At 34.6% G+C, this 27,485-nt stretch overlaps 2 protein-coding genes across 2 annotated transcripts; one reads left to right on the top strand and one right to left on the bottom strand.

The window, feature by feature from the left end:
* Positions 1–580: 580 nt before the first annotated feature.
* LOC129316509 (uncharacterized) lies at positions 581–6,184 on the top strand. The gene is made up of 3 exons (XM_054960931.1): positions 581–802; positions 3,836–4,106; positions 5,900–6,184. Exons 1-3 carry the CDS (start codon positions 581–583, stop codon positions 6,136–6,138), a joined length of 732 nt encoding a protein of 243 aa, XP_054816906.1. The 3' UTR covers positions 6,139–6,184.
* A 2,169-nt stretch (positions 6,185–8,353) lies between these two features.
* On the bottom strand, positions 8,354–27,221 carry LOC129315621 (altered inheritance rate of mitochondria protein 25). The gene is made up of 11 exons (XM_054959493.1): positions 26,395–27,221; positions 22,474–22,560; positions 20,242–20,283; positions 20,074–20,118; positions 19,497–19,562; positions 19,269–19,325; positions 19,113–19,174; positions 17,830–17,950; positions 9,532–9,609; positions 9,351–9,457; positions 8,354–8,605 (listed from the first exon to the last, which is right to left on the bottom strand). The coding sequence occupies exons 1-11, from the start codon at positions 26,839–26,841 to the stop codon at positions 8,572–8,574; spliced, it is 1,146 nt and encodes a 381-aa protein (XP_054815468.1). The 5' UTR covers positions 26,842–27,221; the 3' UTR covers positions 8,354–8,571.
* Positions 27,222–27,485: the final 264 nt, after the last annotated feature.

The following is a 27,485-nucleotide window of genomic DNA, read 5'->3' as shown; positions in this document are numbered from 1 at the left end:
TTCACAATATCTCATTGATTTTTGTATTTGATACTAACCAAAATCCTACTAAGGCTTATTTCATTGTGTTCCTCAACCTCTTTGATTTGAAAGGTTCTTATATTAGATATTTAGCTTCGCATATTTATAATCATTTGAGTAATAAAACTCTTACACCACTACAAAAGACTTAGAATAATTTATAGTGATAAGGGGTGACAACAATGGTACTAGTTCATCTTTACTGGTACTAAGTGTTAATTCCCTTAAACCTTGCCTATTACCAGTAAAATTTTTTTTTTGAATACAAGGCCACAGGAAACCCGTGCAGGGGGATTGTACAAATCAAAACATATTAGATTCCAGGTGGGATCTACATCGCGACGGCGGATGATTAAAAATGATGAGATCTAAATTATCTTGAGAGGTCTAGTGAGCGAGAAAGTCGGCACAGTTGTTCGCTTCCCTAAATATGTGGTCAAAAGTAATGATCCAGTCTCTCATGACAAGGTCTTTGATTTTATTGATAGTTCCAAAGAGAAGATGATTGTCAGAAAGATTATGCTGAATGAGTGAGAGGGCTTCCATAGAGTCATAATGTATGTTGATATTAGAAACCCACATAGTAGGATTCCGTGGTGCTGGAGTGGTAGCCAAGGTATTTAGAGAACCCCTTGATCCAGTTACCTCTATCATCACGCATGATTCTGCCATAGGATGCAGCTCCATTAGAACCGACAACTCCATCAACATCAAGACGGATCCAACCTGTGTCTGGAGGTCTCCAACGTGTTTCAAATCTTTTCCCCTCACGGGTAAAAAGGTTAACTTTTGATTGGAGCCTCATGTCATTAACAACTTACTGGGTACTAGAGAAGATAATGCCAATGTCCTGAATAGTATCCTCAAAAAAATCCTTTTGCAGTGTGCCTTCCAGATGTTCCAACGAACTTGAGCGAATAGCTTCTGCCAAGGGATACTTCTTGTATTTAGGTTACTTGTCTTGACTTTCACATTTCAAGATATCCATTCCTACACAGAAAGGGAGAAGAAGGTATTAAGTTTTGAAAGTTTCACAAGTTTAATCCAAATATTATGAGTTTCAATGCAATCTCTCAAAATATGGATAGAAGAGTCTGGAGACTTACAACTAGTATATGGTATTCACTACTAGTACTATTGTATCTCTATATTCATATTATTTCACTAATTCCAATACTGTGAGCTATTTAAGTTAACATCTTTTATGTGAAACTCTTCCCATATTACACAAACTCTACCCATATTGTTATGGGCTCACATATTCATTATTGTTCTTGAGAATACCAGTATTCATATGCCTCTACTAGTATTGATATTAATTTCGATGCTCTATTTTATGTTTTCATTTCTACTAGCTTAGAAACTTGGTATTCTTTGTACCTTTTCATTCTAAGAAGTTGTGTTAGCTTTTTCATTCATCCATAAGCTTCTTGAACACATCTTTGAGTAGTTTTGTACTCTTATTCAAATTGAATCATTCTTTCTACCCATACTACATTTGGTTCTACCAATATTCCTTTACCTACCTTTGGAAAAGCATTAAATGCAAAATATTCATTTATTTCCATACTTTCCATGAGTATGAATCTCCAACAAAAAGCACTATATCATTGCCATATTTTCATAGAAGGCCAGAGGGAAAGTGAAAGATGAGTTTAATGGCTAATTAAATATGTCTAACGAATCATTTAACATTTCTAACTATAAATATGCACATTTATGAAGACGGATGTAGAGAGTTAGTGCAAAAACTTACACATTCAATTCTTTACCAACTTTTTGTAATTACATTCACTTTAATTTCTTGTAATTGCACTTTAATAATTGTAAATCTACTATTAGATAGATTTTTTACACTAGTTGTTCATTCTTGAACAACTTTGTTTTGTCCTTGTTTTCTAAACCTGAAATAGAAGACTTAAACCCGTGGAACTTAAGAGAGTTATATCATTACTTTTTCATGTGGAAGTAATTCAAGGTTCAAGTCCAAGATTGTATCAAGGCAATCAACAGCCCAAATTAATCTTAGTAGAGTAAGTGGCAAAAAATCTCAAATGTGACTTTGAAATTGATGTGGACTCAAATAGTTGGAGCTAAACCAGGATAAATACTCATGCAAACTTTTCTTCCTCACTTGTAGCATATTTGGTGATATCATTCCTAACTTATGTCATTTAATCATGCATTACTTGTCAAACTTCTATTAAGCTCAATTCACCCCCCTTAAGCACTTTTATAGTTGTGAAGAATCAATTGATGACAAGATGCATGCTTTTGTTGCTATTTAAGGGGGGAATACTCTAGCATCACATAAATGAGAATTTCAATATGATATAGGTGAGTAAAAAGACCGAAGTTAAAGAATCAGTCAATTAGACAAGTGTTTTTTTGGTTTTTACCTTCCTCGTCTGGTCGAGTCAGCCATAGCAAGTTTGGTTTAACTATGAAAATTTAATCTTCATGATAAGTTGTGGCTGCTGCATTGAAAAAATCAGTAAATGGTATTGGAGAACTTGAAGAAACAAGAAACAACTCGACTTGGCTTTGAGTACTAAAAAGCATCCAATGGAAAGTCCCAAAAAAGAGTTAGAGATAGAGAACCGTCGCAGCAAGGAAGGCGATAGAAAATGTGAGGCCCACCATGTTTTATTTAACAGACTTTAATTCTAAATTAATGATGGGATCAAAATTGCGACAAGTTTAATTATTTAAAATTTAAATTATATTAAATATAAATTAAAGGTTTAAATCACTCATTAACTTATAGTTTAAAATTTAAATTTTCATTTTACCTTATATAAAATTAAATATATTAAAAATAAAAGGAAAAAGTATAAATAGGTATTGTATAATAAACTTATTTATAAATAAGTTTTATAAAATTCAAAAACTACAATAGTTATTCATAAAAATAAATAATTTTATGTGTTTTTATCTAATTTTATGTCTTTATTTTGAAAAGCTAATAAAATTATTACTAAATTATAATGATAAATATATATTACAAATCGTTATTAAGATACGTGATAATTTTTGTGAAAGATTCTGAATATAAACATGATATTGAAAATTTCAGAAATAGATAACATGAACCTAATTATGGTGTTTGGCATGCCTCTTCCTCCTTCTTCCTTTTTTTTTTTTTTGCATGTCTTTCATAAATATAAGGGAGAGTTTCAATAAAGATTCTTGGACCATACTTATTTAAATTTAAAGTCTCTAAATTTTTAAAATTTCACTACAATCCAAAAATACTTATTTGATATTAAATTTTTAAGAGAAGTGACAAATTTACCCCTTATTTAAATTAACATCATAATTTCTCTACTTTATTTGTACATTGCCCAACTTCAATTATTCATTTTCTTATAATGAAATCATGTAAATAATCTAACAATAAACAAGTGAAGTAAAGTAATTAACAATAGTTTATGAGTAAATTAACAACATATAATATAAAAATTAAATAGTTGTATTAAGATGATTTAAACACTTTACATAAAAAAAGTTAAGTAGGATGATGAATAACATTTTATAAATAAATTAACAAATAAAGTTAAAAAGTTTTCATGTTAATTTAAATAAAGGGTAATTTTATCTTTTTTTAAAAAAATTAATATTAAATTGATACCCCTAAACTACAATAAAATTTTAAAAATTTAACAACTTTAAATTTAAATGAATATAATTCAAGAGTATTTATTAAAATTCCTCCTAAACATAAAACATCTAATATCAATATGCAAAAATCATTTTATTTTATTTTTCATAAATTCATTTTAGTTTGCCAATCAAAAGATCTCATTGCACTTAGCTTCAAATCCATCTGATATTTGGGTCTCGGAATGGAGAGGTCTCTCTGTATTTGGCTTCTTCTGAAACCTTAGCCATTGCCATCACCACTCTCAGTGCCGCCTCAGCCCTCTGGTCTCCCCTCTTGTCGTCTCCTCTACACCCGCCTTGGCTCTATTTCTGCTTATTGTCGCTATCCTTCACTGTTTTTCTTCTTTCTCTCGCCGCAATATTGGCTTTGTTTCAGCATGGACTCTATTTTGCTTTCCTTTCTTCTCCTTTCTTGCCTTATGGTAAGGAATCTGGCTGATTTTTAATTTCAAAGCTTCAGACTGTTCGATGGTAGGATCTTTGCCCTCGGATTGTAGTAGTTGTTCTTACTGTTCTCAAGATCTCTGCACCTTATCATGGTCCTCTACTCTCTTTGCGTATACCTTTTCTCTCCTGACTTTTGGCTTTATTTGGTTACCATGACTAATGTGCTGGGTCTGATAAGACTGTCTTCTATAGTCAGCTCTTTGCTTTTGCAAGAGTTATTGATAATTGTAGATTATATGCATCTAAATTGGAATTTTTGGTTTAGCATCATTTGAAACTAAAGGGACAAATCTCAGTAGTTCAACAGTTTGGAAATTACTCTCTTTTATTTTCAATCAGAAGAGGATTTGAGGTTTATGATTTATAATGCTCCATGGCTTACACAAGGCTACTTTATATCCTTTTTTCACTGGATGCTGGAGAAACCTCTGTCTTTTTTATATTTTTCTTCCTTTCCAGTTTGGGTACAAGTTCATGGTTTACCCTTAGATTACTACAATATGAAAATGGCCTCTTTCTTAGCTGAGCATTTAGGACAGTTCCTTCGCTTTGATAAGGAAAGCATGTTTAGGAATCGTGGGCTGCGATTTCAAATCTTAATATCAAAGTTCAGTTTGCGAGCATTACAGTTTTTATCATCTAAAATTGCCTAATGATGATATGATTTAATTAGAGCTTGTTTTGGTAAGAGTTGGAAGAATTTGTTACAACTGCATGGAAATTGGTCATGTTTAGCAAGCTTGCCAGTACCCAGGTCTTTTTATCATCCAATACACATACATGTCAGGGCTTGGTTCTCGATCTAGTGGTATTATTTTTGACAAGAGCGCCAGGTCATATCAATTGATGAACAATGTAAATGGAATCCGACTCTGGCCAAAATACATGCAAGAACCCTTTCAGACATTGGGGACAAAGCGAAAGAGGGAGAACTTGGATAATCCTTTCTCCCGATCATTAAAAAAAAATAATAATAATAATAATAATAATAATAATGATTCCTCTCCTACTCAACCAACTGATTCCTAGGGTGTAAGGGAAGCGTCCAATCCTAATTGTTGTGTTGAGCCCCTGCTTGTGAGTACCACTTTTCATGTCAATACCTCCCATCTTTGTAAACGTAAGCGAGATAAATGCGAAGCTCAATCATTAAGACATTCAAAATTCTGCGGTTATCTTGTTGAACAATGGCTCGACAGGAGATTTCCAAATTTCAGTGGAATATGAGGTGGTCTCTTATCTACCTCTCTTCCAGCCAAAGACAATCTTTCTCAATGTCACCAACTCAAGATTGGCTCATACTAGTCAAGGCATTAAAAGAGTGGTAGCTCTGACTCATTCAAAAGCCTCTAAAGATCTGGGTTCTTGCAGAGCTTCAGCCACAAAGCTCCGTAGGCTTTCATGATAGTTTTGAGGGTCCTCGGCTGTCATTTAGAGGCCCTAAATGCAAAATTGCTAGTACTAGCTAATGTGTCCGGTCTTGTGTTTTTCTTCTTTGTTGGTTTTGAAGCGGTCAACACCACAAGCTCCATCTTCAATGTGCTGGATTTCCTCTTCATGATGTTGCTCTACATTGCAAGGAGGAATTCATGGGTGCTGATTGCTCTTGTCTGTGTTTGGTTCAAGTATCTTGACTTCTGGTTTTGGTGCTATTACTGCCTTTGACCTACTTGCTTTATATTCCATTGTCTCCATTTCACTATGGGCTTCCCTGCAGAATTTCGAACCCTATACATTTTTATAGTGTCTCTCCTTGCCACCCTTGTAGGAATGGGCAACGATTCACTAATTCTCTGTCTTCAATGCTGGCGAATGCAGCTAATGGAACAGAGCTTCTTCAAAGCTGAGACGACTATCATAACAAGTAGTCTCAAGTTGGATGCAGCACTTACATTAACCCATGTAGTCTTTTCTGTTACTATCAATTTGGGTGGTGTTAAGATGTTAGCTTGGTTTGTTCTGGTTTTTTATTGTTGTCTTGTGTTTTTATGGTGTAATAGCTTTTAGTACTCAAATCCCAAATTAACCTTGTTTAATTTACGTTTTTTTATTATGTATTCCTTTTTATTTTAATGAAATTGTTGTTTTCCCCCAAAAGAATCAAAAGATCTCGTATCTATTGGAACCTCTTTTTTTTTCCCCCTGAATTTCCAATCCGAACTTTTTACCAGTAATCGGGAAAATACATGTTTTTAACATTCATAGGATCAATTAATTGAGTGAGACTGAATGTAATTCTCCTTAAAAAAAATAAATTTAAAGTGATATTAATAGAAACCTCCTTTCTATTTTTTTTAAACACACATGAACCTCTCTAATATGAACCTCTCCTAAAGTCAGTAGTTTCAAAACACAAACTTACCTTGTATTTTAATAGTTTGATTTCCATTTACCCAACTGTTATATCTCCATTATGTCATATATTGGATCAAATATTCTATTTAAATATAGATGTTATTAAAAAAAATCATTCAAGATATCCAAAAAAAAAAACAATCCATATATTTTTTAAAGGGAAAATAGCATTCAAGGATAGAAATGAAACATTCTCATATATCACTAGCAGGACTAGAGGACCAATTTGAAAAATGACAATAATAACCTTGATTTTTCTTTTTTTCTTTTTCTTTTTAAAAAAATCACCCTCCAGTTGTTGGCCGTTTGAGCCCCACCATCACTAGCAAGTAGTTGTTGATCACTAAAGTTCTAGCATCAGCAACCAATTAAATCTTTTAGGTGGTCAGAGGGTTTGAACTCAATAACCCTTGGCCACCAAAAGGTTATAAAGCCACAATAGCTTTGTAACTATATAATACAAAACTTAATATATGATATCAATTTAATATTTCAGTTTTAAAATCATTTATTTGTTTAAACAAGTGTGTATCGTTAATTAACAAATATCAATGTGCATTTAACAAGTAAGGGTATAATAATTAACAAGTTCAAACTCATCATTTCATTTTCAGTTTACTTGTCAATTTACTAATATTTACATGCTTGTAAATTTACATGGTTACTTGTTAATTAATGAATGCATGTATGCTTTTTCATTTTTTTGAATGTTAAAACAAGTCCTATGCTTACCCTTTACTTGTCAATTTACTAATACTTTTTTGAAAGTTAAAACAAGTCCTATGTTAAATTTTCCAACTTGTTAAGTAACACGCCCTTGAAGGTTAAAATAGTCTCTTTAAATATAAATTTCTAGGTCCCACATTTGACAATTAGTATATATATCTAAAATTGAAAATTAGTGTTAAGTAATGCTTTGTTGGTTAAGGTAATTCATATAATCAATTTAAATTCAAGAAGTTCAATTAGAAAGATACGTGCTTTATCCAAGAGATAATAATATTTAGAATTGGTAATTCTAGCAAGTTAGATTTATACAAATGAAGCTTAAAATACTTGAACAAATAAAAAAACCTATATAACTATGCCTGGCTTTTAAATTGAACATATTTTAGACATATTGTATCCTCTATTTTTCAAGAATAAACATATTGACGAATGGAATATATATCTTACCTACGCATCTTAGTCCCTTAATGATGGGAAAATTGGATTGAAGAGAAAATAGAAAAGAAGAAAAAAAACCTCGGACCTCTTGTAAGCTCATTATAAAATATAAAATGGAATTTAGATTTCATACAAGCAATTGCCATTACGAAGAAAACCCCTGGCACTATTTTATTCAATAATTAACTTTTGATCATGACAATATAAACTCCTCTCCACTCCATCTTTCACTGCTTCAGGAAAAAGCTCATCACAACGAACTTGCTATCCAAGAATTCAAGCACTGTCTCTGCACAAATCAATCACTCGCATTCCCCCCCCCCCCCCAACCCAAAGAATTTTGGTCTTCATGTTGTAACTGGTGATATTGTATGTTCAATCTTGTACTTTAATCTGTTTTATGTAATGTATCCTTTGGTTTTTCTTCAAAAAGAAATATATATTGGTTTTTTTAACCAGTTTTACCTTTATTTCAATACATCCAATATTCTGGACTAAAAACTAGGGATGAATCACTAATTTTCAAATTGAATCCGATGGTCTCGACCAATGAAAAAAATCCTGATCACGTGGAAAGTAAATGAAACACACTTGGGAAAAACCCTGTTCATTTAGTCTAGAATCTAAATGAATATGTCAAATAAATCATGTTTTCCTTGGAATTTTAGTCAATTTACGCACATAATTGACAACGCATGTGTAAATAAAACATTTGCATCACTATATCTCATCAAAATAAGTTTCGGAATCAGCAGAAGAGATAAGTAGCATGTTGATTTAGTATACATGATCAACAATCCTGAGTAGATGAACTAAATCAACCTGAGGTTTAGCTCAAAACACCTTCGATTATGAAAGCATACCGGGCAAAGATTGGTTTTGGTGATTATACTTTTAGTGAATGAGACATTCTGCAAGTCAAATTTCTTCAGCGGCAATGAAGGGTAGCGCCCTAACAGCAAAACAAGTAAAATTTTAGTAGCCATTAACCACAAAAGCAAGTCGGATATGAAAAAAAAATATAGCATTGTTCAACATGATAACGTTATGATTATTGAGATCATAACAATGCCCCTAAAAGATAACGATAAAAAGAACCAGAAAAGAGACTAACATCCAAAATTAAACATCAAAATTTAAGCCTGAATAGTTCACTGGATTGTTAGGTATGTAAATGGAAAGATCATGAAAATATAAACAGAAATGGCCTTTCGATCCGGAATAAAGAATAAGGCAATAAAAAATAAAAAAAGGGGCAGATTTCGTCTGATCGATGAAAATTAGTACGTGATAGACATTGCATGAAAAGAAAAGTCATTTTCTGTTCTTTTCTTTTCCAATTTCCTTTGTTTCAGCCCAACTAAGCAAAGTTTATTTTTCAAAAGTAAAAAGGGTTCCCCATCATCAATTTATTTAAATGTAAGTTTTGTCCTCAAAAGATACATGCATCAAATTATTTCTCAGTTCAATCCTGCGACCTGCCTCGCAATTGACAAAATTTATAAATCCATGCTTCTTAGTCACCTATCGCTGAAAAATATGACAAAACCAAAGATAAATGTACATGTTGCAGGGACTAGCAAGTAAGAAACTATCAGAACATCTAAGAAGGACATTTTCAGACCAAATAAGGGAGACATGTACCCTTAAGAATCTTATAAATGTAGTAGACACGTAGAAAAATTCAAAGAACTCACAAGCCTCGACGCCTTGAGAAGTAGTCATTATCCAATGATATAGCAAGAGCGACAGCTACAGCTCTCTCTGACAGAGTCAATGGACGAACGACTTCCAAGTCCTGGATCTGAATCAAGAACAACAGACCCATTAGCAAAGGACACATGTGAACAGTGAGGTTTTAAAGATATAAAGATCTACCGCTCTCGCAGGCCCAATCTTAGAGTTGGGATCAGTAGTCCCAAACTGGATCACATACTGACCAGCATCTGTAAACATCTGCACCATATTTCCAGTAAAAAAATTGAAGTCATTGCATTACCACTTAGACTTAAATGGCCATCCTAGAAGAATCTAAAGAATTGAACATGAAGTATTTCCAGAGTCCAGAGCAATCCAGATAAAATACGCCATGTAGTTTAGCAACAAAGTTAAACAAGCGCAACCCCAGATATCTAATCCAAACAATTACAACTTAACCTAGAGAAACAAATGATCAGATCATTACAAGACATATCAAGGCAACCCCAGATATCTAATCCAAACAATTGCAACTTAACCTAGAGAAACAAATGATTAAATCACTACAACACATATCAAACCCTGTAGCAGATGCTTCTGCACAAATCCTCCTGAACAAAGACTGTGACAGGCATAATGGGCACGTATTAAGCATGCCATCAGCATAAAATTTTTTAAGCACTAAACACCTAAGAAATCAAGATAGGAGAATGAGGAGCTTTCTCAGGCCCATGATGCGTAGGGCCTGATTATTGTGCAGCTGCTAGTGGTCATTTTTTCCTAGAGTTTGGTGCAGAGGGATGGCAAGGAAGAATTACCATTTTGTAAGGGAGAGAGCTTGACCTCTCAAAAGTCAAGCCAAGAGTTCCTGTTTCTATCTTGTCATTTTTCTGTCATTGTCCAGCTACAGTAACCTATGGAATTAATTGGCAAAATACTAGTTACAACAGTCAGCAGCGAACCAAGAACCCTAAGCCAGTGGGGGCAACCTAATTTGAAAGGTAAAAAAAAAAAAAAGCCACAACAATAACTGTTATCACATCATATGAAATTATGCTAGTCCCATATAAACTTGTTAGAGATGTCAACTTTTCTTCTCTGCAGTAGGCGTCAATCTCCTGCGCAGATTTATCAGTTATTTATTTATTTATTTAGTTTGGTTTTTTCTAATTTATTTTTATTTCCTTTGCATTTATCCTGCTTATTTTAGGAAAAAATATGATAGATAATTATCTATTCAGAGTAGATTTACCCTAGATTTATTTCTTAGCTATGGTGGCAAGCTTGTTGCCCCTCCGATAAAAACCATATTTGATGAATAAATCTGTATTGGTCTGGAAAAAGAAAACAACCAGCCAAATTCTTCATGGTATCAAAGCATCATGATCCATTTTGGTGGTCTCTCGGCCCTAAACGCCAAAACCCACATCCGGGGATCCTCAACAATATTAACTAGTAGTCATTCTCTCCTCACTGTTCACTAGCCACAAGCTGGATGGTAACAACTACCTTCAATGGTCCCAAAGCTTCCTCATGTTCATCCATCACCAGGGAAAGGAGGCCTACATCTATGGGGAGCAGTAAAACCTTCTACTGCAGATCCAAAGTATTCAACATGGGTCACCAAGAACAAACAAGTGATGTCTTGGTTAATCAACTCCATGACGATCAAGACTGGGTGTGCTTTTATGCTCTACTCCTCAGCCCAAGAAATATGAGAAGCTATCCGAGATAGTTATTCTTCTACCTCAAATACAGCCCTTCTCTTTGAAATCAAAGGGAAACTTCACGAGCTGAAGCAGGGATCATATACTATTATCGCTTATTTTAACTCTTTAATGATGTTATGGCAACAAACAGACATGTATGAGATTCACTCTAGGTCGTGCACAACTGATGTGGCCTATTTCCAGAAGTTGGCGGAGGATGAACGTGTCTACAAGTTTCTTCTAGGGCTGAATAATGAATTTGAAGAGGTTCGAAGCAGTATCATGAGTGCTACAACCTTACCCTCACTACGTGAATCACTATCTATGGTGAAATGAGAGGAAGGCAGAAAGAAACTCAGAAGTGAGCCTTCTTCCCAACCCTCACGTGATAACTCTGCCTTTGTTGCACATGGGATTTCAGGCCTTAATAATAAATAGAAAAAGGAACACCTCTGCTGAGCATTGCAAGAAGTGGGGGCACACTAAGGAAGATTGATGGAGGCTCCATAGTAAAGGTGCATATCTGCCCCATAAGTATCATATGAGGGACACTCAATATCCTAAACCAACAAAAAAGGCAATGTTACCCTCCAAGTATTTGAAATGATGCAATTTTGACCCATTTTAAAGAATGGGTAAGGTTGATTGTTAAATGGGAAGTTTTGACTAAGATCTGTGTAGCTGGCATGCCTCGTGAGCTGATGGTGGCACAACTTATCAGTCAAACATTAGTCAATGCACAACTTGCTTTACCAAATTTTCCTAAGAATGTCAGAGTAGTGCCCCTGCTCAAAACTTTCCTAGTCCTCCTCCTCCTCCTCCCCTGCAGCCACCATTCTTGTGGTCACTGTCTTTTAAGAAACCATCAGATTCCATCAGAGACTATTGGGAATACTTTAAGCCACCTCAGAGCTCCGATGACTTCCTACAAAATCAACAACGGAAACAACATTCGAATATACTACATCTAGTTCAGGTAGACGACTACAATTTGACAATTGGGTTGCTATATCTGTCAAAAGATCATTTCCAGAATAAAGAGACGACAGAGTTGTGGAGTATCAATGACAATCAAAATAACAAGGAGCGGCCAGAAAAAAAAAAAAAGAACTTTTGGTTTGAAGAGCCTTATCGTTAAGTAGTGTTTGATACTGGTATAACCAGGATTAAAAATCAACGGATTTGGGGGGAAAAATCCAAAACATAGTCAAAGAGCCATTGGCAAAAACGAGGAGGAGGAGCCACAGAGACAACAGACATCTGAAAAATTAACAGCAAAATAAAACAACACGAGATCTGAAAATCAAGCCATGAAACACAACATAAAACAACAATCAAAATATATATTCACAACCACAAGGACATCGACACTACTAGCAACGCAATCTGAGCAAGAGGTGGCTAGCTATGAGTTCAGATCTTCTAGATGTGACAGTGCGTGGTGTCGATGAGTGAGGTTGAACACAAATGAGAAGAGGTAGACTGAAGGATCTGAGTCTTTTTGTACTGTAGACCTCTTTCCACAACTTTTAAAAGCTTGTTGCCCAACTTCAAAAGAATCAAAGCATCTGCCATGTGTAACTAGCTCAGTTTCAGCACCAGGAAAAACCAGTTGCCAAAATTCTCAAAGTTGCAATCTTGATGTAAACACAGTAAACGAGAACAAAGATCATAGGTATATTTTGATTATTGGTTTATGTTTTCTAAATCAAGAGCTACATTTTCTCTTCAGCAAAGAAGAAGAAAGGGGAGGCTGCCATCTGCTAATGTGCTTTTGCTTATGTGTCTGCCTCGTGCTAGCTTCAGCTCAAAGTGGCATGCCAGCTACACAAGTCCCAGTCAAAATTTTCCATCTAACAATCATGTTACCTATCTGTTAAAAAAGGTCAACATTGCACTGTCTGAGATACTTAGAGGGTGGCATTGCCCTTTTTATTAGTTTAGGATATTGGGTGCCCCTCACACAATACTTCTGAGACAAATATGCACCTGAACCCTCAAACTAAACAACAGCAGAAAAGAGAAGGAAGGGCTCAACTTGCATCACATGATGAAAAGACCTACAGTTGATGTGGCTAATATTAAAGATCAACTTGAGCAAATCCAGAAACTTCTTAGCACCCTTGACAAACCAAATAGAGTGAGTCCAACTATAGGTTTGAAGGCCCAATAAGGTATTTACCATGAAGCAAAGTACACAATAGCTTTAAGCCGTGTTAAACAAGGCAAAAATCTATAGGTTGTAGACTTGAGCCACAAATCACATGACTAGTGACTTCTCCCTACTTCATAATATCTCCCCTGTCACTCCAAATATTTAACAATTGCTGATGATTCTGCCATCAATGTTATGTTACATGCGTCAGCCCATCTGGACAATATATCTACCCCCTGAAATCACTCTGAAGAACGTTTTATTTGTACCAAAGATTGCTTGTAACTTGCTTTTTGTTCACAAGATGATTAAACAAAATCACTGACACAATGATTTCTTGGATATTAATTGTCTATTTCCAGATATGAGGATGAGGAAGATGATTGGCAGATGTTAAGAGATGGATGGTCTCTACTACTTTCAAGGAAGGATCAAGAAAGTATTTACTTCAGTCTTAGTTAGTGAGGAAATAAAATTGCTACATTATAGATGTGACATCCTAGTCATAAATATCTTTTGTATCCCACTTTATTGAATAAAGATTTTGATTTTCAATGTGAAATTTATAGATCTTATCCTCATGCACATAAACCAACTAAACCCTTTATATTTGTTCACATTGATGTGTGGCGTCCCTCAAGGGTTAAAACCCTTAATGATGCACGAAGGTTTGTTATTTTTGTAGATGACCATACATGTATTACGTGGCTTCATGTGTTGAAGGATAAATCTGAGGTTTCTGAAGTTTTTAAGCATTTTCATGCTACTGTACAGACCCAATTTGGTGCCAAAATTGAAATTTTGAGGTCTGATAATGGGAAAGAGTTCCTCAACTCACCTGGAAAAATACCAATCTCACCATGGTATGATACATCAAAGTTCATGACCATATAACCAACCAAACGGTGTATCTAACCAAAATCACAGACAACTCCTACATATGACCAGATCTCTCCTTTTCACTACCAATGTCCCTAACCAATATTGGAGTGAAGCTATTCTTACAGCTACTTATTTGATCAACAGAACGCCATCCAGACTCTAAATTTCAGAACACCTCATCAAGTTCTCCTTGAATCATATCCTCTTACCCAAGGCAAAACCAATGTACCCTTAAATTTTTTGGCTGCACTGCCTTTGTGCACTATTACCATGGGGGGAACTTGACCCTAAGCACTAAAGTGTCATTTTATCGGTTATTCACCTATACAAAAAAGTTTATAGATGCTATTATCCACCCACCAAAAAGTTCTACACCACATATGATGTAACCTTCCATGAAACAGTCCCTTCCCACCCCAAAACATCCATTTAGGGGGGAAACACTACAGAAAATCTTGAGAATGCTTCTGACCAGTGACAAGAATATCTGCAAACCTTGAAAATGCCCCTGACCAGTAATGACAAGTTAGAAAACCTGATACAATTCCTTCACAAGAACCTAACCCTGAACCTAGACCGGAAACACCCTATCACTAAAACTAGACTCATTCCAAAAGAAACAGACAGGGAACAGCAGCAAAGCATTGAAAATCAGGTGCAAAACAGTGGTGAAATCTTGGGAGCTACACAGACTCACAGCTAACCATCAAACTCACCCTCAAATCCAAGAACAGATGATGACCTAGCATGCTGATAGCATTGATAAAGGGGTTAAGATCTTGCACTTGACATCCTATTGGTAAATACATTTGTTATGATAGAGTATCAACTGCCCTAAGAACATTTGTGACTGATGTGACTCTTCAGCAAATTCCTAAGAGTGTTTACGAAGCACTTCAAATTCCAGAATGGAAAGATGCCATTCAAGAAGAAATGAAGGCACTGAAGAAAAACGGTACATGGGAAATTGCAGACTTGCCAAAGGGGAGATCAACAGTTGGATGTGGATGGGTGCTCACTAAGAGGTACAACCTAGATGGAAGTCTGAAGAAATACAAAGAAAGATTGGTAACCAAGGGATTTACTCAAACTTATGGAATTGACTGCCAACAAACCTTTGCACCTATGGCCAAACTCAGCAGTCAGCACTATTAAGGTACTTGTGTCTCTTGTCTGTAATCTTGATTGGCCACTTCATTAGCTAGATGTAAAAAAAGGCCTTTCTAAATGACAATTTAGATGAGGAAGTCTACATGGACATAACTCTTGGCTTTGAGTCAAGTGAGCTTAAAGGAGAAGTGTGCAAACAAAAGAAAGCACTGCATGGCTTGAAACAATCACCACGTGCTTGGTTTGAAAGATTTACCTATGTAATTACGAGGAATGAATTTCATCAATGTCAATCAGTTGATACCTTGTTTATGAAACATGCACTTGATGGAAAACTCATTGTGTTGATAGTATACGTAGATGACATAGCAATTACAGGTGATGATAAAGAAGGAATCTTCAATCTACAGAAACTCTTGGCCATGAGAGTTTGAAATGAAAGACATAGGAAGTATGAGATATTTCCTAGGGATGGAGGTTGCCAGAACTAAGGAGGGTATTTCAATCTAACAGCTATAGCTTTTGGCCTAGTGATCGTGTTTTGATCCTACATTTGGTATCAAAGTATCTAATTATAGCCAGTGCCTTATGCCAGGATGAGAACTTTAGAATATCTAATTTAGAGACTGCAAAAGAAATGGAGATGCTCCTAAAATTGCACATGAAAGAATTGAAGGTGTGAAAGAAAATAAGATGAGCATACTTGTTGAACAATATCAACTATCAAGATGAAAGAAGGAGAAACAATCAAAGAGATGTAGATAAGGTATACACTCATCAGGACCCAACTAGCTTGCAATTGAAAAGGCTTATCTACAGAAAGAGCAACTTAGAAAGCTTACAAGAGCTCCACTAGTAGAATGACAACCAAAGATCATAGCCACTAAAGAAACTAGAAGAGCCTCAATGAGCTTTGCCGCTAACTTATTTGAAAACTTGACAAAGCATGAAGGAAAGCTTGTCATGCTAAAGGGGGAAAGTGACAGAGAAAAACTCCCAAGCATTCAAGGCTACATCTTCAACTATATTAAGAGATGATTTTGAAGAAGAAAAAGAAAGTGATGGTGAAACTCTTGCCATATTTGTCAAGAAATTAGGCAAAGTCCTTGGAAGAAAGAAGTTCAACAACAGAAGATTTCAAAGGACACAAAAGAAAGTGAAGGAAATGACAGAACAAATAAATATTCTTAAAATAAATGGAGCTTGAGAGAGATCATTAGCAGATAAAGAGTGTGGAGAACTTGACTCAAGAACTCACTTAGTGATTAGACTACTACAGTCTTATTTATGGAGCACAGTAGATGTACCTAACAAGAGAGAAAGAGAGAGAAGAGAGAATATGAGAAATGTATTCAGCTCTGGGGTGAGTTTCTCCTATAGCCAATCACCTCTATTTATAGCATGGGAGGCTGACACAGATTAGGAAATCGCATCGTGGTACTAAATTCATCTCATTATGAGAGGATAATTTCGATACGATATTCCCCATTAACTGGGAGACAATAAGTTTCTCAATCTGGATTCCATCAAGAACTAATTCCCAATTCTAGTCAAAATTCATTAAACTAGATGACATCAAATTAATACTAATTAACTTGATATAATATTTGATTCCCAATTAAGGGTGGATATCACAATTCAACATCTTGCACTTGCACTAAATGGGACTACCATCGTACATTCACCACATCTCTCTTGCTTCACACTTGGTGCTCTACCATGACCACAAGGGCACGACATCCTCAATTCAGATGTTTGTGTACTAGAAGTCCAAAAATAGAGGCATTCACTGTTGGATTGATCTGAAACTCCTCCAAATTTGGTACCATAAAAGATTTTGAACAAGAGAATGGGCAAAAGAAAGGGGAGAATCATCACGGAAGTCTTGGTGCAGTGGAAAGCTCTTCCAAATGAAGAAGCCAGCTGGATTTCACTTTTTCAGCTGCAGCAACAGCATCCAGACTTCATTGCAACAAAACCTTGAGGTCAAGGGTTTTTGAGGGAGGGTGTTGATGCGTAATTTGTAGAATAATAATAATAGTAGTTAGTGAGTGAGTCAGAGTTAGCGGATTATAGGAGAGTGTAAATATTCAGGACAGCATCTGTGTGTGTGTGCGTGTGTGTGTGCGTGTGTCAGGATGTGGAAACCTAGAAATCTTAATGAAAATTAAGAGTACTATTCAAGAAACTCACTCTCTCTCCTCTCTCTAGTTCTCTATTCTTCTGACTATTTCTCTCTCTCTCTCTCATTTCTCATTCTTTCTACCACCACACATCAATCTAAGTGTGACTTTAATTCTGGTTCCATCAGGTTCTCTTGTTCTTTTCTATTTGGGTTCAGTATGACAACAACATGGACGCATACTTTTCTTTTACACCATGCAACAGTTTTTGAAAGAGTTTTATAAATCTTCTTAAAATGACTTTGACAATGAAGAAAATATTATAAATGATAACAGATGATTACCAAACATATTTAACAAAAATTACAAAGTAAAAGGTCAGAACAGAAGGGTAAGTATGAAACCAACCTCTTATAAATGATAACAGATGATTACCAAACATATTTAACAAAAATTACAAAGTAAAAGGTCAGAACAGAAGCGTAAGTATGAAACCAACCTCAAAGCCAAAACCCCTCCAATCACGATCTATATTGGCTAGAACTTCGCCATTAATATCTTTCAAGGTGAATGTCCAATTCCAAAAGCCAGGATTCTCAACCGCAGCAAATTGTTTATTCCTGCCATTTTAACCACTTTTTAGACTTACATTGTACACGATAATCAGAAGCTAAGCAATTGTTGAATTTGAGACTTTGATCAAACATGACATTGAATCTACTGGCTCATACTTATATCAGAATAGAGTAAGACTGGGATTTACAGTCAGTTACAATACTAACAGAAGCCTAACTCCTGAAAGCAACAGCAATAGTTAACCAACTAATAAAAACAAACAACTTCTTATTTGATGTAACACACACACACACCCCCCATACAAAGAGCGACTGATGCAAACTGAGGGAATATGAGGAAGAGATGTTGAAACAGAGAGATGAAGGGAGAAGAAAAATAGGAGGGGGACGTAGACAGAGAAATGAAAGGAAAGGTAAGACCAAAAGAAGTTGGAATATGTAGAAATGCGAGGAAGTATAGAAAGAGGAGGAACATGAAGAAGGTGAGGAAGATAATGAAGAGGAAGGAAAAGAAAGAACTGAGGCAGAGGGTGAAGAATAGCAAAAGCATGTCAAAACCAAAACTTTGCATAAGCTGCACGATGCCTATTATGGAAGCCCATAATTAATCCTTCCTTCATTCTGAAGGAATATCAAGATAAAATTAAATATAAAAGTAAAATAACATAAAAGTAAATAACTTTCCTTCTTTAGTAGGTTTTCTCAAAAGATACAAGTTCTCATATTCCATCATTATTATTCCTAACAACACACATTGAACATTCATTGTGTTGTATGTTTAGAAAAAATAATAATTGTCAAAGACCAATAACAAAGAATTAACATTAAAAAATTTCACTTCAATTGGAATATGCTTCAGTTTTGTTCAAAAAAAAAAAATTGGAATATGCTTCAATCAACAGAAAAGGAGTTATACAGAACTGTATGAACAAGAGCTATGACAAAAAAATGGCTCCCCCTTCCCACTACTCCAGGTAATAGATACACATGATAGCATAATTGGGGCATGTATATCTTGGATAGAAAGCAAAATATTATTTTCCATTGTATCCCGAGAGAGAGAGAGAGAGAGAGAGAGAGAGAGAGAGAGAGAACAACAAAAGATGCAAATAAAATTCTGAGATTGAAAAGTCTAGTAAATGGCACAGATGGTATCATGATTTTGTTATGTAATCATAACTATGGCACTCAGGATAGTTGATATTACCCAAGGTACAAATCATAGATTCTCCTCCAAAGATGCCACCGCCTGTGAACTACGCCAATTTCCTGAAGAGAGAATTTGGCACAACTTAACAGCCAAAATGCTGAAACACTCTATGACTAGCCTCAAAATAATGAAGATTTAAACAAAATGGCATACCTTACCATTAATTTCTGCATAAATTGAGCTTGTTATCCACCAAAAGGGCCTACGAACCTAGTTAGAGAGAAACATAGTCTTAAGCTAAGGAAGTTATCATTTAAAGACAGATATTCTAATATTTCATCATTTAAGGACAGATATTCTAATATTTCATGAGTAACAACGAGATAAAAAATATGCATGCCTCAGAAAGAACCAAAATAAAATTCTGCACGTGGTTCTTACCCGAAAGAGCTCATTACCCATAGCATCAGTTATGTAGGCAACAAAAGGCCGTCTTGTACGAAGAAACTGCATAATATGAAATATCAGACCAATGAATAAGAACCAAATATTTACGTGATTGTCATCCAATGATTATGGCCTACTAAAATAAAATCCAAGTCCTCGTACAGAACTTAACCATGGCTAACTTAAATTGTTTTGAGTATTAAGGAAAAATAACTGAAATGCTCCTGCAACTGAGATTCAGTGAAATAGTTAATGAAATGAAACAATTAGACAGAAACATTGTTAATTGTGGATAATGTTTTGAAATCTTTTTTTCTTTTTAAAGTGTTTCTTTCCTTGACCATCTTTCTTCTACATTACTCCCTTTGGTGATAAAGATTTTATTTTCTTAAAATCACTCAATCAGGTAAGGGAAAGAGACCATTGGCAGATGTGGTGCTTGGACACCTAAGACTAAGTTAAATGTTAATAATAGCCTCACTTTTAAAACTCGATGTGGATGTAAAGTGAGTATGCCAAAAAAAAAAAAAGTACGTAAATGCAGAGTGTATTAGGAAATTAAATTGATTACCTGTCTTGCAATTACATTGCTCTGTTCTCGAATAAAACCTACAGGCTACATTACAACAAACAGTAAGAGGCACATTCAGATTTGATTATGATGAGTCATGCAATGCAAAATTACTGATAGATGGTATAATTACGAAAATAAGAAGTATAATGATAGCAAATAACTTACTGATTCGGGATAGCACACATCAACGATTGCATACCGATTTTCCTTCAATCCAACCAAACAAAATTTCAAAACAAGTTGAAAGCAATTGACTAAAGAAATGAAACAATACAAGCAACAAAAGTAATAAAATCACTCGAAGGTTCCAGGAGCAATTCATAACCAAAACAAACAATGGATCCTCAATATTAGAGTCTATAAATGTCAAATTCAAACCATTATCTGTAGGTAATTACAGACAAGGGCATAACAAGATTGATAAAATTGCATATCTGTCAAGGAGATGCCCTGAAAGAAAAATAATGCCGAGCAACAGAAGAGCTGACAGGACAATCCTGTCTCAAATCAACTCTAAAAACCAAGGTTCTCTCAGATGTCCAAGCATTCTCAGTTTTTCACATCGAAATACAGCAATGGACAACATATATAGCTCCTTGCTACAAAACTTTACCCTCCTTTCTTCTATAAAAACCTCCAAATTCAGTCAAAATACACTCCCAAGTTTATTATACCAAAGCATTGGTTGTTCCCTTGAATTCTTGAGCAATTTTTTTTTTTCAATTATTTTCTGATTTTGGTAGGAATAAGGAGGGGAAGGTTTAATAGCAATATGAAGATTATGTAGTTATTGATATTTGGTTAGAGAATGATGAGAAAGTTCTTTTAGGGGAATTCCAAATGTATTTAGAATTTATTATTATCTAGAGTCTAAGTTTATTATTATTTATGATTCTTAGTTATCATTTTATCATTATATTTAGGAGTTTACATTGTAAATAATCCCTATCTGTATATTATTAATTATTACTAATGAGTAAAGGAACTGCCACAGAAGGTGTATCCTAACACTTGGATGAGCAAAGTAGCACAAGAAAGCAGAAAAAAATACAGCCCTGTCAACAACACAGGTTGTGTTGTCGGACACTTGGTTAGCTCTATCTGAGAAGGATACATCTCCCCCCCCCCCCAAAATAAAGTAATGGGGCATCCTACCCATGTTTAACACTCTTCCAACACTACATGGCCATGTTTAGTGGACCCTACAAAACACAATTGGAAGAGACCAGACTCAGAAAATCCTAGAGATCAAACTACTTTGAAGTTCTAGAGACCACTATTATCGTAGGTTGCTTTTTCATTTTTATTAGTTCACTCATTATGAATTCCTTTCTATTTGAAGTTGTATTTTCTTTATTCATGAGCAATTAAAAAGTGAATTAAGAATCATAAATAATAATAAACTTAGACTCTAGATAATAACAAATTCTAAATACATTCAGAATTCCACCAAAAGAGCTTTTTCATCATTCTCTAACCAAATACAATCAGTTCACTCATTTTTATTAGTTCACTAATATTTTTGTATGATTCCCAAATCTTGCAATGATAAGGCCTTTCCTTTGCTCTAATACACAATGAATTTTGTATAGGCCCAAAGGAAGTCAAGCCCAATTTATCACCACCATCAATTCAGCATCCATATCGTGCTTGGCTGCCCCATTTCACCCAAATAACAAAATGAAAATACATCCAACCTCAAAACATGTCAGTCAAAGAAATTCCTTTCAAAAACCTGAAATCACAACACCAGAGGGAAGCAAGACAGAATATCATTTCCCATGAGCTATTTAGAGTCACCAAAATACCTTTAAAAATTCTGGCAATCCACTCCAACCAAATGCAACAGAGCAAAACAAAAACCGAGTGTTTCCACAAAACTCTGCTATCTTTGTAGTAAACTAAGCACTCATACTGGATAATATAAAAGTAATGCAAATTTTCTATGCAGCTGAGCTTTTAGTTAGCGCTCTAGATTTCTTAAATTTTAAATAGAATAAAATAATTACAACAAATCAAAAAGGACTATTGAAAACTTGACAAATATAAAATATGAAAGAGAAAGGTGACTACAGCAAAAACAAAAAATAAAAAATCGTTGCATGTGTCTTTTTCATGCATAACAGCTGTGTTATTCAGGCCAGCCTTTAACAGCAAGCAGGAACAAATAGAAGATTGTTTAGCAAACAAATTATTTCAGTGAGAATAGGAACTAACCAGAGATATATTCATCAAGTTCCTCAATCTAGATACTTCTACTACATTCCTTAATTTGTTATTTTTGGTTATATCTGAAATATGACTTCCCAGACAGTATCAGAATCAACATGAGAAACTGGGGGTTTACAGGCAAATGTAAACACACCACACCATCAAAGAATAGTTAAAGAGGAATACCTGTTCAAAGCCAAAAGCAAGATTTGCCCACTCAATATCTCTAGTGATAAGCAAGTTGGACCTAGCAAGCAGACGTGCTACCTTGGCCTGAAAAGATGACAAGGTAAGTAGAACATCTCCATGTTAGAAGTAACAGTAGACTTTCAGAATTGCTTGCAATGAATCAACATCAATTACAACATGAATATAACAAATCCAAACTCAAAATAAAGGTTATACTGTCACAACAATCATGTTAAGTATAATACTATTCAGGATGCACTACCAGCAGTTAATTTACCAGCCAGCTCCAATTAATCATTAAAAGTGATATTCCTTGATGTGCGTATTAAGAGTAACAATAAAAAGTGCTGACAAACATTAAACCCAAGGATTAGGTTATGGCAATTAAAGAGTGAGAAGCAGGAAATTTTCAACTGGAACTTTTGGACGAAGGAATTTGGGAGTCAAAGAAGTGCCAGCATCTTGTGGGAGAATATGGACAAGAAGGTAAGGAAGGTTGCTAAAGCAATTTTGAGAGAATCAAAAGGTTTTGGACCATGAGATAAGGAGCCTTAGTGGTGGAATGAGAACATACAGGAGAAAGTCAGACATAAAAAAGAGTGTTTTAAAGCCAATACATTTGTGCAATAATGCTGAAAATTGGGAAAAGTTATCATATGGCTGAGAAAGAAACTAAGAAAGCAATGAATGAAACACATTTTAAAGCATTTGAAGAGTTTTACAAGGGCCTAGAGACAAAGAATAGAGAATGAAAAATTTATAAGATTGCAAAGAACAGGAAAATAAAATCAAGAGATTTGGAACAAGTATGATGAATAAAAGATGAAGGAAAAGTTTTGGTTACGAATGGAAGCCTACTTTTACAAGCTTTTCAATGACGGAGGGGGCTTATCTAGTGATTTGAAGGATTTAGTAACTCAAGAAAGAGAACAAAATTTGATGTTTTATCGAAGGATTCGCAACAACAAGGTTAAGTAAGCTCTTAAGAAAATGAAAAATATAGAGCCGCTAGACCTAATAGTATTCCTATTGAAGTGTGAAAATGTGAAGAAGGAGTGTTGTGGCTAACTAAGCTATTTCATAAGATCTTACGATCCAACAAAATACCTAATGAATGGAGGAAAAGCTCCTTAGTTTCTATTTACAAGAATAAAGGAGATATTCATAATTGTGCTAATTATGGAGGAATTAAGCTTACAAGTCATATAATGTAATTGTGAGAAAGAGTGGTTGAATATAGGTTGAGGTTAAAGACTAGTATTTCAAATAACCAATTTGGTTTCATGCTAGGAAGGGCTACTACAAACAAAAACAAAAAAAAAAAAAAAAAAATATCTACTAAGAGGATTGATGGAGAAGTACCAAGGCAAAGGTAGAGACTTACACATGATTTTCATTGATTTGGAAAAAGCTTACAATCGTGTATCAAGAGAAATACTTTGGAAAGCTTTGAAAAAGAAAAGAGTTCAAGTATAGCAATACAAGATATACATGATAGGGTAGCAACTAGTATAAAAACATCTATTGGTGAGACAAAGGACTTTTCTATAAAGATTGACCTTTATCAAGGATTATTTTTGAGCCCTTACTGTTTGACCTATTTTTAAATATTTTAACTAAGCATATTCAAAGAGAAATCCCTAATTTTATGCTTTTTGCTGATGATATAGTTCTTATTATGAAGTCAAGAGAAGAAAACTCCAAACTTGAGTTATGGAAGACCACAGAGTCGAACAGTTTTCGTCTGAATAGAATTAAAACGGAATATATTCATTGCAATTTTGATAAGAGGTCAATCAATAGTAATTTGAAAGTAAGACGGGGAGGTTAAATCATATTTTAAGTAAAAAGATTTAGATATTTGAAAGCAATTATTCAAAATAATAGTGAAATCGATAGGGATGCTGCACATAGAATACATGCTAGATGGTTTAAATGGAGAATTAAAAGAGTTATTTGCGATCAAAGGTGCCCAATAAATTTAAAGAGAAATTTTATCAAACTATTATAAAACTAGTCATGTTATATGGTAATAAATGTTGGAATTTTTTTTTTAATAGAAATATATGCATAAACCAAAATGGCAGTCTCAATACACAGTTACTAATCCTCTCTTATCATCATCAACTACCTCCTTACAAAGAGGTGGAGATTGATCAAAAGAACAAAAAAACCCAATGATATAAGAAGCTAAGCTAGCTAACAGATGGGCACAACAATTTGCCTCCCTAAACATAAAACTTAAAGAAACATTACTATTATCATACAATATAGATCTACCATAATGAAAAGAGCATAAAATAAGAGTAGTAAAGATGCAATGTTGAGATGAATGTGCAAACATACATGAAAAGATAAAATTCATAATGAGCAAATATGAGAAAAAGTAAACATGGCATCTACTGAGGAGAATATGGTAGAAAAACATTTGAGATAATTTGAATATGTGCAAAGAAGGCTGGAGGAGGCACCGGTAAAAAGAATGGATTAGATCGTCTTGAGCCTTCTAAAGAAAGGTAGAGGAAGACAAAAAAAAAAAAAAAAAAAAAACACTAATGAAAGTTGTCGAACGAGACGTCCTAGTTAACATTATTTCTAAAGACTTGATTAATGATAGATCACAATGACGTCATGCAATTCATATAACTGACCACACCTAATGGGATAAGACTTGTTAATGTCTCCCCCAAACAGCCATGTATATTTATCTTTTTTTCTAGTGATTAGCGTGATTGCAAGTTATGGCTTAAAGCAAGGCAATCAATAACCACCATCATCTTACTGTAATTACGAATAGACATGCCACAGCATTGATGGGTGACCAAATTTCTTGTCTATCTACAAAATCATGAACCTGAAGGTTGAGCTCACTGTAAATGCAACATATTAAAAAGCCTTGATATAAGGCATCAAATTTAGGACATTATTGTATTTAAGATAAAACAAGCATTACAAGTCAAGATTAGGTGGGGGAGGAAAAAAAAAACAAGAATTTAAAAACATTTGAATATTCATTAACTTCTGAATTGCAGCCCAATGTATCTTTAAATATTTTGACTTAGCAAGAAAATAATTGCCAAACAAATTTCAAAGATCAACTACCGCATAGAAAAGAGAAGAGGTGAACAAAAAAGCATAATATTCAGCTTATAAACAAGTTAGTTGGCTAGTTTCAGAAAGTCAGCAGCACTTGTTGAAACAGAAAATATTAGGCAACTAGAGGCCCCTACACCCACGATATTTAAAACAGAATCATAACCAAAGCATGGGAGTAATAGTAACAAAATCCAGAAAGGTGGGTAATCAACATTGCTAACTATAAGAAATTGTCTCCTAACTAAGAACAAGCACTGATGCTGTACACCCCGGTGAACTTGAAATATTAAGGAGCAAGATAAATCACCAATCCTGGTCCAGAGAGAGAGAAAGAGAGAGAGATTATCTCTCCTAAATTAAGGACCATCACAGATGTTTATATGCCAATCATCATATATTTATTATATCTAGCCATGCAACGCTTTAAGAATAAGAATGCTTGACTTACACTATGGTAGATGACAATTTGACAGTACTTATGTATTGTCAGAGAATAATGCACAGTGATTATCAGGAAACAAAGCAACGCTATTATTTTCTTGTCTTTGTAGATAGAAAACCATGGTAGCACACTAATATTTGGGAATGGATCAGGTGCATTTCCTTGGCAGTGGATCTCATTGTTATTATTATTTAGCACACTATACACATCCTTCTCCATCTTCTACACCTCCTATTTATTAATTTAAAAAAAAAAAACTGAAGGGGGTAAAAAGAAATGCACCACCAAAAAATTGCATCAGATTGCCAAAGTCAGTGCAAATATGAGCTTAGTTCACCTACACTTGCATTCGAGCAACCCATTATATAACAGAAATTCACCTCTTCTGGACTCTCTGGATCCAAGAAATCTGAGACAGATTGACTGAGGGGAGGTTGCTTCAAGACAGGTTTGCCCTCTTCCATACTATCAGATGAACGCGAAAACCACCTAGGATTTTTAAGAACCAATTGCTCACCATCACTCATATATTTAATGATTTTACTTCTCTTCTTGCGCAGGGAATTTTTGCCTTTCCTATCAGCAACCCAGACCTTCGCCAAGAAATCCCTAGTCAACTGATGATCAATATCATTTTCATTCCTAATGTTGCCCCCAAATCGTCGAGTCACAATCATGGCGTTCTGTTCGAGCCCAAGTAAACCCATTCTCGATAATCCATAAGGCTTCAACTTCCCTACAACATTTCCGGACAAATCTTTAACCCCAGACCCACGGGAGCTGATAATTTTGGATAAACCATACCAACTCAGCTTGACCTGATTCATCTTAGCACTGTTTCAGCTCCCAATTCCTAAAATGCCACTTGTTTGATCGAGAATGGAAGAAACAAAATAGCATTCAACAAACTTTAAATTCTTGAATTCGAATGCTGTCTCTCAACTCTTCCATTTCAAGAAAGCTACTAGAAAGTAGAATGAGGCTCTTCTCTCGTCTTCCCGCGTGTTGGGTCTATTCGTAATCTACCAGAGGTTGCGAATGAGGAACGGCTTCTTCTTCGAACAAGTTCTGTTTTCAGTTGTAAGCAGTGTTATTAGAACAGGATCGCATCGGCCGATCCAATCGATTCAACCGAGAACCGATCCAAGTCTGATTCGGTCATCATAAAAAATCAAAAATTTCAAGAAGCGGGCCACGAATCAGTATAATCGGCCACAAACTGATAGAATCGGCCAAAATCAAACAAGAATCAGTTGAACTGATTACATTATTTTTAAATTTTTTATTTTTAATTCATATTTTTAAATTATAATTTATACATATTTATACCTAATAAGTATTATGTAATAAAAAAATGTATGAAATATATATAAATTATGTATATGTGTATATATTTTAAACTTATGAATTATGAAATACTTATATATGTTTTGGATGAAAATGATGTAATATTGATGGATGTTATATTTTT

This window comes from Prosopis cineraria, unplaced genomic scaffold (assembly GCF_029017545.1).
Source record: "Prosopis cineraria cultivar Desert tree isolate PC_DT_omini unplaced genomic scaffold, ASM2901754v1 PC7, whole genome shotgun sequence".
Classification (NCBI taxonomy): Eukaryota; Viridiplantae; Streptophyta; class Magnoliopsida; order Fabales; family Fabaceae; genus Prosopis; species Prosopis cineraria.
The sequence above is the reverse complement of the archived record's forward strand: the minus strand, read 5'-3'. Positions and strand labels throughout refer to the sequence as shown.

Excerpts from the sequence above, each read along its gene's own strand:
- LOC129315621 (XM_054959493.1), bottom strand. The coding sequence starts at position 26,841 with ATGAATCAGGTCAAGCTGAGTTGGTATGGTTTATCCAAAATTATCAGC. Across the intron at positions 22,561-26,394 it reads ATCCAGAGAGTCCAGAAGAG|GCCAAGGTAGCACGTCTGCT; the intron begins GTGAATTTCTGT and ends TCATCTTTTCAG. Across the intron at positions 8,606-9,350 it reads TTCTCAAGGCGTCGAGGCTT|GGCGCTACCCTTCATTGCCG; the intron begins GTGAGTTCTTTG and ends TTTTGCTGTTAG.
- LOC129316509 (XM_054960931.1), top strand. The coding sequence starts at position 581 with ATGTTGATATTAGAAACCCACATAGTAGGATTCCGTGGTGCTGGAGTG. Across the intron at positions 803-3,835 it reads TTCCCCTCACGGGTAAAAAG|CTTCAAATCCATCTGATATT; the intron begins GTTAACTTTTGA and ends CATTGCACTTAG. Across the intron at positions 4,107-5,899 it reads TTCTCCTTTCTTGCCTTATG|GAATGGGCAACGATTCACTA; the intron begins GTAAGGAATCTG and ends CCACCCTTGTAG.